The sequence below is a fragment of the Trichoderma camerunense genome (genome assembly GCF_050948025.1).
Source record: "Trichoderma camerunense strain CBS 138272 chromosome Unknown V8C40scaffold_9, whole genome shotgun sequence".
Taxonomy (NCBI): Eukaryota; Fungi; Ascomycota; class Sordariomycetes; order Hypocreales; family Hypocreaceae; genus Trichoderma; species Trichoderma camerunense.
Window position 1 is genome coordinate 1,521,881 of NW_028145361.1, and position 12,099 is coordinate 1,533,979.

The 12,099-nt window shown below is 45.5% G+C and overlaps 4 protein-coding genes across 4 annotated transcripts; 3 read left to right on the forward strand and 1 right to left on the reverse strand.

The window, feature by feature from the left end:
• Nucleotides 1-4,417: 4,417 nt before the first annotated feature.
• On the forward strand, nucleotides 4,418-5,478 carry V8C40DRAFT_287760 (uncharacterized protein; the record flags this gene model as incomplete). Its single annotated transcript, XM_083222775.1, has 3 exons — nucleotides 4,418-4,850; nucleotides 4,918-5,210; nucleotides 5,293-5,478. 3 exons carry the CDS (start codon nucleotides 4,418-4,420, stop codon nucleotides 5,476-5,478), a joined length of 912 nt encoding a protein of 303 aa, XP_083073359.1.
• A 533-nt stretch (nucleotides 5,479-6,011) lies between these two features.
• On the forward strand, nucleotides 6,012-7,324 carry V8C40DRAFT_246038 (casein kinase II subunit alpha/alpha'). Its single transcript, XM_083216033.1, has 6 exons — nucleotides 6,012-6,046; nucleotides 6,140-6,181; nucleotides 6,255-6,433; nucleotides 6,510-6,704; nucleotides 6,780-7,199; nucleotides 7,260-7,324. The coding sequence occupies exons 1-6, from the start codon at nucleotides 6,028-6,030 to the stop codon at nucleotides 7,305-7,307; spliced, it is 903 nt and encodes a 300-aa protein (XP_083073360.1). The 5' UTR covers nucleotides 6,012-6,027; the 3' UTR covers nucleotides 7,308-7,324.
• V8C40DRAFT_246039 (uncharacterized protein) lies at nucleotides 7,314-10,101 on the reverse strand. Its single transcript, XM_083216034.1, has 5 exons — nucleotides 9,490-10,101; nucleotides 9,225-9,436; nucleotides 8,761-9,164; nucleotides 8,102-8,704; nucleotides 7,314-8,031 (listed from the first exon to the last, which is right to left on the reverse strand). The coding sequence occupies exons 1-5, from the start codon at nucleotides 9,785-9,787 to the stop codon at nucleotides 7,467-7,469; spliced, it is 2,082 nt and encodes a 693-aa protein (XP_083073361.1). The 5' UTR covers nucleotides 9,788-10,101; the 3' UTR covers nucleotides 7,314-7,466.
• Nucleotides 10,102-10,335: 234 nt separating this feature from the next.
• Nucleotides 10,336-12,046, forward strand: V8C40DRAFT_266228 (major facilitator superfamily domain-containing protein; the record flags this gene model as incomplete). The annotated part of the gene is made up of 4 exons (XM_083219733.1): nucleotides 10,336-10,439; nucleotides 10,497-10,624; nucleotides 10,687-11,718; nucleotides 11,787-12,046. 4 exons carry the CDS (start codon nucleotides 10,336-10,338, stop codon nucleotides 12,044-12,046), a joined length of 1,524 nt encoding a protein of 507 aa, XP_083073362.1.
• Between the last annotated feature and the right edge of the window lie 53 nt (nucleotides 12,047-12,099).

Genomic DNA, 12,099 nt, shown 5'->3' on the forward strand with positions numbered 1-12,099 from the left:
TGACAAGCATTCCATTTATCCGTGAATTCTTGCCACCATTTCCAATAGGTGCGCATAAGAAAGATGGGAATGTAACTTTCTGGCTTGCATGGCCAAGATTGCGGGGGTGATGTACAGGCAGTGAGCGCTGTTGAGACGTTCATGCTTTCACCATGGCTAAGAGTTATCTACTTGATGTCTTTTGGAGGCATTCCAGACAGCAATACTCTGTTGCTCCCCAATTGTGAAGAATTCTTTTTCAGATATTCATTTCATCGAAAAGTCTACAGACGTTATCGTAGCTCATGCTTGAGAATTAGGTAACGATACAGGCTGAGTTGACTGAGTTCTATGCCCGGCAGGTGTGCCACCTACTGAACCAAGGATTCTGCCCACCTCCTGTCATTGGACAATTATGAATGGCTAGAACAATTGCAGGCGGAATATCCAATTGTTCGAAAACTCTCCCCGCTTATTTGGTTTTTGCTCCAGCTTTCGAACTAATCAGAGCCACAGTTCATGCACCCCGGATTCTTGCAACGCACAGACTGTGGGGAGAAACACAGCCCCCTCATGATATCAGATCTCCAATGCTGTGTTCTGCCTGTAGCAAGTGCGGGGATAATAGCTATTCATCATCAAGATGTAAGCACATTATCACATCTGTGTGACGTGTTTTTTCAATCTGAGAAATGATGGTAACTGCCGGTGAGGGGCTTCGAAGTCGTATCTACGAAACTTGGGGTTTCATTTTTAGATAGGCCTTTGGACATGGTGGCCGAGTTTTACCGCATTGCTATTAGCTGAAATCAATGCAGGTAGAATGGCCTGTCAACTTGGAAGCCTTCAGACGCAACCCCCGCATCAACTATGCCAAATGGAACGCCCGGCATCGATCCTTTCGGGTATTCTTTCAACCTCAGTAACCATTTTGAACTTGAATTATAGTCATGTGTCTCGCCAATTCGTCATCTAATGCATCTAATGGACTAAAATAGGACAATATTGAAGCTGGTCCAACATCATCGGTTGAAGTCTCAGCCGTGGTCGATGCTCTCAGTCAAAATCGTCTTGGGGTTCGGAGCACGGAGTCGCGGCAGCTAAATATTAGCCAAAGGTTAAGAGGAGGGTCTTATTTCCGGTGCTATCCCCTCAATTGCATGGTCGGTCCGTCGGTCTCTTTGACCCCCCGCAACATGCTGATAATCGGGCAGTTCCGATTTGGTAACATGCAATGAATGACATAAGTCATTGTGCAGGCCATATACATACGTATAAAAAGAAAAATAACATATATCGAGTTTACGTTGACTAATTTCGGCGGCTGTATCACTATCTGGTAGAATGAAATAACTTGTTAGTTGACCAGTCGCAAACACATAGCAGTCAAAATGGCCCGCTGGTTACAACATGCCGACCGAGGATGGATTCAAGTATATCCCTTCTAGATGCCTCTATTCACCCGATTGTAATGCCTGTCATTTAAATTACCTGAACATTTATCGAAAGTCCAACACCAGTCACATCGTTTACGTTCATTTTGGCTCTTGTGCTGGCTGATGATGCTTCTTGTCACACTTGAGGGCCTCTATCTAGTGGTAACGATATAAACAGCTTTAGTCACATTGGCCGAGAGAGAATATCGCTACTATTATGAATGATGACTCGTTCTCCAGCATGTTGGACACTGGCATTACCAACACGACTAAGCCAATCAAAGGGACAAAGACGTAAAACGTTAAGTATGTGCTATGATTATCTAATTGACCATTTTCCTGCCGCATGGCAGAATTCGTGACGGCTATTCTCAATGAGTAATTCTATTTTCACCTTAATATCTATCTTCACCGCAATACTACACATCACAAGTTACGTTTACCCCATTACTTGCAATTACCATCACCACACTACATTATGGTGGAGCACACTGAGAAAGGAGACAATGAAACAAAACTTCACATTACAACATTACCATATATACTACCAATCGGCGCCGATTCCTTTTTTTTTTTCTTTAAAAAACATTTCCAGCCATTTCATCCGATTCGTCAGCGCTAGATTGGGTAGCCGGAATGACTTCAAGCACTTCCTCGGCCTCGGCCTCGGTCTCGGGGCCGGTCCTTGAGGCGGCGCCAATCTCATCAAAGCTGGCGCCGTGAGATAGCTCTGACGATAGTGGCGGATCGAGGGAATCCTCACTGAAGACGGAGTCTGATAATATTGAATATCATGATGCTGAAGGGTAAGGATGAAATGAATAACGATATTATAGTTTTGTGTGATGTTGTAAAGTATCTACGTGGCGCACCAGAACGTCGTACTGTAACTGGGTGTGGATTGATGGGAGTGGCAGTGTGTGCGCATCAATTCTAATACGGACACAGGCTTCTACTGTGAAGATAGGAACATTCTACGGTGAACGTAGGGCTACTCTTCTTAATTCCAAGGACACATGGATCACTAATTATGCTCCTGTAATTACAGTACTCTTTATGTAGATTGGGCAATACGAGAAATGTTCTAGCTCCAATCCACAAACCATAATTTAGACCCAGCTTTGCTTCCCCATAGATTCTAGAAGAATCTCCTCGTCTTGGGTACTTATGGCGCATGGCAATTCAAGGAGGGCACTGCAGTACGTGTACTATACTCTCTAGCAGAGGACCCTTAGCGATGATGGCATTAAGCTTAATTGTAGCTTATAAAATAAATTTAATGAGCGATTTTGATATGATATGATGATGGAAACTGCAAACCTCTCCATCAGATATTCGTTACGACGCCTTTTTGATAGAAACTGGCACATGGTTCATGATCATCTGTCGTGAGTCAAAATCTTCAAAAGGTTGAAGTGCCATCAAGGTTCATGGATTTCCATGATCAAACTTAATCGAGAGTGACAGCCTATTTTTTTACGAACGATCGACCACATACTGCATGGTGGAATCCAGGCTGCATGTATTCTCTCTGTTGAGAAGCTCCTTTAATTTAATGAGAGGAAGGAGACTATATACACTTTTCTTTCAAGAGTATCAAGGAGCATCCTTGTCCCAAAAGCAGACCCGACTAACGGATTTAGTTGCCTCCAAGGGTAGCGAGTTACAAGGGTATGTGCAACCGAGCTGGGTCTAGTATGCCATGGAATTTTTCTCAACGGCATTCGCTGAGGCTCAGTTTTGGCTATGAAGCTTGATCACATATGGAACAGAGCGTACTCGTATGTTTGTATGTGACCTATCTTATTTGAAGAAAGCAACGCCGGCTACTTCCGCTTACCTATCTGCGGATTACATGAAGAATACTACAACATAGAGTATCAGTCCCAAAGGCTCTCAGTGATAAAAAGTCGCCCCTGAGCTGAGCGCTATTATTAGTTGTGATGCCTAATCTCGACGGCTAACGGAAAGGAGAAAAGAGTAGCCCAGCGGCAGATTTAGCTACTGGGCAATGCAGCCCTTTGATCGATGGTACCCACACGGCCGATGCCTGCTAGTGGACCAATTTGGCCTCCTTTCAAAATCAGTAGGATTGATTCCAAAGAGAAAGACACGAATTAGGTTAAATGTGACATTTTTCTTGTTTAGGCAGTACTTTCTGACTGAGACTGAACATTAAGCATGATGACCAATCTTACTGTCATGTGGCGTTGCAGCTGTTGCTCTTATTGTGTTGTGCATACAGTTGACAACTAACGCTAATCGCATCTTGCCCGAGAATGGCCAAGAAGTGTAGCAGCGAACACAATCGTATAGTATAAACATATAGTATAAAGATTCAGCCTCGCTAGCGAAAGCGCGTTTCGTACTGTTGGCTTCATGTCTATCGTTAGCCCCGCAGAGGTTGTGGTTGAACATAAACCAGTCGTTGAGTCGACAAACCAGTCGTTGAGTCGATATACGGAGAAGTGTTCCCCCATCAACCAACTCTTCATGGAGGTGTGCATGCACGTCGGGCCAGAGCGTTGCCCACTTTTGGAAATAGCGTTAGTAACCGCATATTGGACCGCTCAATCAGGAGAATTTGCGGACCTCGGAGAGTTGTTTGTTTCGTTGATGCTCCACAAATTAAACGGCTCTCGCTCGCAAGGGTAGCAGAATTCAGGCTTTGCATCTCGATGATTGATGGGGGTCATCAGTTATACCGCAACAGGTATCACGGATCAGGTTGTGTTGTAAATCACGGTGCGAAGTTTGAGCCGATTCCCGGAACGCCATGCCGAACAGGAACTAACCATCCACGCGGCGTTTGACACTTCAGGAGAGGCGTCTTAGTGTCGCTCTGTTGAGAATAAGCAGCCCTTCGGAGGCCATAAAGTCTGGCTGGTTCGGGGGCAATGCCGAACGGAACTCTTCAAAACCGGCAGTTGTACATATCTTCTTCCATCTACAAGCGCTCCTTAGCCATAGCAAACTCTCCACATGCAGTGACCGCGCACAACATGGAGCCAAGAAGCTCTAAAGGCAAAGAGAGGCAGCCAAGCATACGGTTTCTCAATTTGACAAACCCCAGCGACGCCACCAAGTCGGATGCACTCACTGTTATACGCTCACACGTGGCCAAAAACACTCATGGTCGCAAGCAAGAGAGTCGACGTGCCCGCCTAGAGATTCGGCAATATCGGCCAGAGACTGGATCGAGCAAGGCTAACGATCGCTGGTCACAAGCAGATCTTGACACCCAGTCGGTACCAAAAACCGGAGAATTTCAGCCATCAGTGGCACGCGAACCCAAGCACGAGGCGGAGGTTCGACCAACTGAGATAGAAATATGGATGCCCAATCCGCAAACTTATGTAACATCCAATCGGAGGAATCCCTTTCAAAGCACTGCTATAGCGGTTTCTGATTACGAGAATGGCTTGATTGATCATTGTAAGTGTTTCCGTGGCTTATTAGCATCTATATATATGCATCTAAGTTAGAGCACTAAATCTTGCAGACATCACCTACGTTGTAGACAACGGGTATACAGACTGTATCCACACTGAGACCGAACAGCTCCTTCTCCAAAATGTCCGATCGCAGTTTGTGCCATGGTCGCTTACAGAGCGAGGCCTCCAAGCTGGCCTTTTGATGGCGGCCTGTCGAAGTTTACTAGTTTTACATCCCGACGATGATTCGTATAGAGTGTCGCTGCTGAGATATAAGAGTGAATGCATCAAGATCCTTCGCGATGCGCTTTCGGTCTCTGATGGAAGAAACATCAGCGACTATACCATCGCTTTGGCTTTGGTATTAACAACGGAAGAGGCAAGTATTTTCACTCCTATTACATACATAAGAGTAATGCAACTAACAGTGATCTGCATGCTAGTTTCTATCAGGAAACTTAATGGAGTACAGATTGCATGGCGAAGGGATTATTAGGATGGTTAATCTGAGAGGCGGTATTAAAGATCTGGGCCCCGGTGGTCTGCTAGGATATCTCCTGGCGAGATCTGTCTATAACCCCGTCTTTCAATTTGTAGACGGGCCAGATACTACTGGTCTAGTACAGTAGAAGATGTGTGAAGTGTGTTAATGGAAATATTAGTTATCATCTGTAGTGTGGTCACGGCATAATTCGCAGGTAAAGGGGTTTTAACATGGAAAGCAAAGGCGTAAGCGTAAGCGCCTGCATAGATAGGTAAATATTGCCAGATTGATCTATAGCAATTAAATCATGGGGCATATACTAGCAATGAGTTGGTGTATCAATGTCGGCCCCTAAGTGCATGTGCTTGGAAGTCTCTTGTCGCTCCCTTGTAGCCTTACAATGCTGACATATTCATTCCCACACCCGATAAAATTCAAGTTATTCTTACAATGAAAGGCGTCTCATGCGTAATTGTTAGGCATGTTATTTTTAACAAAAATAATAGTAACAAATATGTTCTTCTGTGTGAATATTGGCGACCTAAGAGAGCGTAATACTTTTGTATGACCTGTTGAGGCGCGTTAAGTGGAATACAGGCACCAGGCACCGACGATCTTAACATCGCCGTAGCACAAACTTCAACCCCGCTCACCATCAGCCTCTTAACTACCGCGCATAACCACGCCCAGGAAAATGTCGGCCGATCCCGAAGGTATGTGATAATTATAAACTGTATGCATCATAACAAATAGTCGTTTTACGATTTTGAAGCATTAGCGAATACATATGTGACACTTTATTGCAGGGTATGCGAGCAGCGATGCGTACGAGATCGTGCGCAAGATTTGTAAATCACATCCATCGTCTCATTCAACACCTGTGCTAATCAGAAGTTTCTTTTGCCTTTTCTTCAAAAAAAGCCTCCACTAAACATGCAGATATCTTTGAAGGCGTTCGAGTGAGAGATCTCAAAAGATGCATCGTCAAGCCGGCGAAAGAAGTAGGGAAACACAGGATAGAGCAAGAGATCAAAATGCTTCGTTCTTTACAAGGAGGGCCAAATATCCCGAACCTCTATAATGTTGTACAAGACAATGAGGTATGCCAACTTGAACTCTTATAATAGTACACAAGATCAAAATAGCTGGGCAGAATCTGTGTTTACAAGTTGGCAGACGGAACCGCTGTCAGTGGTCTTCGAATACATCGAAAACACCGATTTTAGATCTTTATATCCCCGTTTCAGCGCCGAAGATGTGCGATACTACATGAAAGAACTTCTCAAAGCTCTTGAGTTTTCCCATAGCAAGGGAGTCATGCATAGAGACATTCGGCCACATAACATCATGATTGACCACAGTCAACGAAAGGTGGGAATTCCTTTGTGATCGCCAACCACTTCCTTCCTTTGCTGGAACACTAGCTAATGACTTACATGGTGCTAGCTGCGCTTATTCAATTGGGATTATGCCGACGTTTACGTTCCAAACTCTAGGTATAGCGTCCGTGTTAGTTATGGATTCATCAAGGCCCCCGAATTACTTTTGGACTACGAGGAATATGACTGCAGTATAGACATGTGGAACTTTGGAATGGTTTTTGCTTCTTTAATCTTCCGGAAAGAGCCATTCATTCACGGAAATAGCATCTTTCACATCCTACAGGCGATTGCACGGGTGTTGGGCACCAAAGGTCTGCTCAACTATGTGGAGAAGTATGACATAGAAACTGACCCAGATGGCGTTGATGCCATTCCGCATTACGAGAAGAGAGACTGGCAAAGTTTCTTCACCGAGGCAAATGAACGATATCGGAGCGACGAAGCCGTAGATCTCTTGGATAAGCTCCTACGGTGGGATCATAAAGTAAGATGATGATGATATTTAATGGCCTTGGGAAATATGTTGCTTACAATGTATTCATAGCAACGACTTACGGCGTCGGAGGCTCTAAAACACCCCTATTTCAACTGATCATTACCTCCAGCGGCTACCAAGCACCAATATACTTTAGATTGGACTAATATAACATTTTAACATAGGCGTAGATATTCGTTCATGCATAAAGACCTTGAAACAGTTACCATTGACACTGTCTCGGTAAAGAAAAAAAGGATGACATCCAGATGGATATCATGAACCGCTTCCTTCCTGATATAAATTTGATGTAAGATCGTTTAAACGCCAAGACGATTGTTCAAAATTCCCGTTGAATGATGCCTCCTGGGGTTCTGTGGTGGACATGTAATCGTCCCATAGAATGTTGAATCCAAAATCATCGGTATTCTGTAATGACAGAGCGATAGCGCTTGGCTCGTGCATTAGCATACCGTCGAGCAAGTCGATGGATGGATTGTCCCCCTCTTCAGTCGATGAATAACCCATGTGACTGATCATTGGTGAAGGCAGTCCCGTTGTATTATTGCCACTCTCATTAGAAGGCGTAGGCTTCAATATTCGTTCCAAGAGAATATTGTTCGACGAAGAATCTTTTTGTAGCTGTCGGTGGTATCCTTCGATCGCTCGTGAGAAATCGGATAGGATTTCAGCGTAACGTTGTGCCTGAGGACTCAACTTTGCAATCCGTTTCAAGACGTTCTGCGAGGAAGAAAAGTAAAAGTGCGATTCCGAACTCGTTATTTCGGGTGGCCTTAGGAGAGAGAGCCCAAGAATAAGTCCTGCAGCGAACACCCACGCCCTGTTCAAGTAAGTATTCGATCAGTCTTATGCTTCTCCCACGGCCTCTGGTATTAGGTATCGAAACTTACTGTAGTATACACATATTACCCAGCAAGAAATCGGATGTGCCAGCATCATGACACATTTGTACAAGGTAGGTAGCAGAGTCGGTACACACTCTTGCTAGCTCTTGAGCCTTTGCAGCTGATGAAGAAGGGGCAAAAGATTGTCCCTCGGTTCGGTTTGCTTGTTTTTGCTGCAGCCAAGTGATAGCCTCACTAATGAGAAATTGCCGTGTAGCCAACATGACGCCGAAATAATAGTTGCAAGCTACATGAATGTTGCCAATAGCTGCTTGTTGATGGTTATCTTCCACGCAACCGTCGTTCTCTCGAGTCAACAGTTGACGTAAAGTTGACGGCAGGCCTTGCGCCCAACCACGTAGTTTCTGTAAGAACTCCTCAGTTGTAGGAATGTCAAGAGTTCCGTCCCGAGTTATCTTCTGTGCTATGAGTTCGACGATAGAGCAGGACTCAAACATGGCATCTAATGTCATCGAAGTATGAGGGAGTAAATCGGATTTCTCTCTCGCCTCTTGGGCCTCTGGCTGGATATCTTGCGTTCCGCTGGGTCTACCGAGAATAGAGTTGGTAATGAGATCGAGAACTCGTAGGCTCTTCCATATTTGCACTCTTCAGCAGCAAATTAGTTCGCGGTGAATAAGCGCCAAGGGGAGACAACAACTTACCTCACCATCCGAATCTCGGCCGGCAAAGTCGCATTCAACTCCGGCAAGTGTAAACCGAGGATAGTGGCTGCTCGCGAGGCCACTCCCAAGTACAACAGGCCCGTGTTTCTACGACAAGCACAGAACATGTAAAACGCCATAAGAATAAAGTTTCTCACCATGGAAAGACTCGGATTCAGCAGCATATCCTGGAAGCCGAGGCGTTGTGCCTCTGCGAAATAGTTCGAAGATGTCTTGACATCTTTATCACCATTACCTCTGCAGTGGGCTCCAATGGCAATTACTAAGTAGGCTGCTGTTATATCGTCCTTCAACGATGTGTCCTCGAATTCAGGTGTAGGAATGCTTTCAGAATTTAGCTGGCTCAGTATGCCATCCGTGAGTAGATTGAGAAATCCATTTGACTTGGTTAATAGTTAGCAAAGTCTAATTAATGTCGGAAGACTGGTACCGCCAACACGAACCGCAACTTTGTAATAGTGGATTAACTCGGTTCGTTCCGATAGGTCCAAGTTATCCACAAAGTCGGTAGGCCTGTGGGACGCGGACCTCAGAGTGGCCTCCAACATCGAATTGCTCCGTCGACTTTCAGTGAAAGTTGAAGGTCCTGCATATCGTCGAAGGACATTCCGGAGAAACTGGAGCATCGATATTGCAGCAGTCTTGCCCACGTAAACTATATCAACAGGCTTAGCCAACATAATCTTCGATTTTAATTCCCTTTCTCACCCTTTTCTCCCTTAGCAGTCAACAGCATTCTGGGATTCTGGGCGAGCAGTGGCTGTGGGGCATCTTCGCTTCTAGGCTCATGATGGATCGGTGGCCCCTCACGATCGCGAGAAGAGCCGATGCGATTTGGCGGGGATGGCTTCGCTCTGTCGCCATACACACAACTTGGACCAATTCCTTTTCGGGAACAAGAGGAGCACGGGAGTCGGGAATCACATCGCTTTCTTGATAATCTGCATGCCTCGCAGGCCCGCACGGAACGCTTCCTGTCCTCAAGTCTGACTCGATGTCGGGGCATGGCTTTGTCGGTTCGGATACAGGTATCCGCGGGATCAACCAATCGACAACTTGCGGCCGCGGTGGATGAAAGATAAATATCAACTGCGAGAATGGTATAATAATCGATCCGACTAATTGATCTCAAAATTGCGGATGTCGTACGTTCTTGTCCTCTGCTACCCGCAATGCACACGCGTTCACAGCTGGTTGTGGCTCTTCAGATGTGCGGATGTCGGACGGTCAAGAGTCGGACACTGTGGAAATCCATAGCGGATAGAGGTCCCGACGCTACTTTATAATGCCGGCTGCGCTGATGAATCAGCCATCGTGAACCCCAAACTACCTTGAAACTCCCCCAGGTTGCCAAGGATCGGGGGAATCCCGAGCTGACGAAAGTCGGGGTAGATCCGAGCTAGACAAATTAAAATATACTAAATGTTTTGAGATTAATCAACTAGATCTTGCTAGAAAAGCGTTGATGGCCCACTATCCCCATCTCGTTTCGTCCCTATCAACTCAATTGAACCTGTCTCATTACAACGAGTGATCTGATACCTTTGAATCAATATGTCGGTTGAAGAAGCTTCTACGATAGCAAAGCCTCATTATCAAGAAGTGGAACACGAGAAGTTACATGATGCTGCTGAACGTGGACAAGCAGCAACAGACGAGTAATTCTCCCATTCTTCTTCTAAGATGACAAGGTATTAAATATTTGTGCGTGCTAGGTATGGACAGTCTCTTGTAGAGCTAGATCCGAAAGCTGAGGCCAAACTACGTTGGAAACTCGACCTCTATCTACTTCCATCAGTTGCCTTGCTGTATCTCTTTTGTTTTATTGACAGAGCAAATATTGGTATGTTGCTTCTCCTTCAATGCCACAACTATGGATATTTTAATTTGCTGACCTTGATCAAGGAAATGCACGTCTTGCAGGGTTCGAGAAAGACTTGGGCCTGACTGGCTACGACTACAATACTGTTTTATCCATCTTCTACATCTCTTACATTATCCTCGAGATTCCTAGCAATATTCTGTGCAAGTGGATGGGGCCAGGATGGTTTATCCCTGCCTCGTCTCTCGGGTTTGGCCTCTGCTCCATTTTCACTGCTCTTGTCCACAACAAGGCTCAAGCTTGCGCAGTACGTTTCTTTCTTGGAGCGTTTGAGACTGGTTTACTGCCAGGCATAGCTTATTATCTGAGTCGTTGGTATCGCCGATCTGAATTGGCGTTTCGGCTAGCCATGTATCTGGTCATGGCCCCCTTGGCCGGAGCCTTCGGTGGACTTCTCGCATCTGCCATTCTCAAGCTACCCCATTTTGGCAGCTTTACATCTTGGCGCATGATTTTTGCCATTGAGGGTGTTATCACGGTTGGGTTATCAGTAATCTCTTTTTTCACCATTACTGATCGCCCATCAACAGCGCGTTGGTTGACCCAGGACGAAAGAGATCTTTGCATTGCTCGAATCAAGTCCGAGCGTGTAGGAACAACGACTCTTCTTGACAAAATGGACAAAAAGAAGATGATTCGTGGAATCAAAAATCCAATGACAATTTCCACCGCAATCATTTTTCTTTTTGTTAACATTACAGTACAGGGACTTGCTTTCTTCACCCCAACGGTGGTACAGACGATTTACCCTCACAACAGTGTCATTTCTCAACAACTCTATACGGTACCGCCATATATCGTTGGTGCATTCTTTACTGTCGTCTTCCCTCTTCTCAGTTGGCACATCGACCGTCGTCAAATCATCATTGCTGCTAGCGCACCGCTGGGGATGACGGGGTACATTATGTTTCTGGCGAGCACCAATCCGAGGGTCAGATATGGTGCAACGTTCTTGATCACAAGTTCAGTTTTTGCTCTTGGCCCGATGGTTAATTCACAAGTGAGCGCCAACGTCGTTACTGATTCGGCAAGAAGCAGCGCAATTGGCTTTACAGGTATTTCACATTCCTACTTCACTCAATCACTATAACGGTGCTCGTCGTGCTGACAATGCTCTTTGTAGTCATGCTTGGCAATATTGGGGGTCTCATCTCAACGTGGAGCTTCTTGCCTTTTGATGCACCTAACTTTCATATCGGCAATGGTCTCAATCTTGCTACCACGACTATGGTGCTCATTGTGAGCAGCGCTATGTTGGTGTGGATGGTTAGAGATAACCGCAAACGAGACGGCCGCAATGTCGAAGAACAGCTGAACGGCTTGTCTCCGGAGGAAATTGAAGACCTTGATTGGAAGCATCCAGGATTTCGCTGGAGGCCATAAGGCGGGAAAGCGCCTATCGCGATCAGCGCCATATGTTGCAATCATTGCAATGA

Excerpts from the sequence above, each read along its gene's own strand:
- V8C40DRAFT_246038 (XM_083216033.1), top strand. Across the intron at positions 6,182-6,254 it reads CGAGATCGTGCGCAAGATTT|CCTCCACTAAACATGCAGAT; the intron begins GTAAATCACATC and ends CTTCAAAAAAAG. Across the intron at positions 6,434-6,509 it reads ATGTTGTACAAGACAATGAG|ACGGAACCGCTGTCAGTGGT; the intron begins GTATGCCAACTT and ends ACAAGTTGGCAG.
- V8C40DRAFT_246039 (XM_083216034.1), bottom strand. The coding sequence starts at position 9,787 with ATGCCCCGACATCGAGTCAGACTTGAGGACAGGAAGCGTTCCGTGCGG. Across the intron at positions 9,437-9,489 it reads GACTGCTAAGGGAGAAAAGG|TTTACGTGGGCAAGACTGCT; the intron begins GTGAGAAAGGGA and ends CTGTTGATATAG. Across the intron at positions 8,032-8,101 it reads GGTAATATGTGTATACTACA|GGCGTGGGTGTTCGCTGCAG; the intron begins GTAAGTTTCGAT and ends TTACTTGAACAG.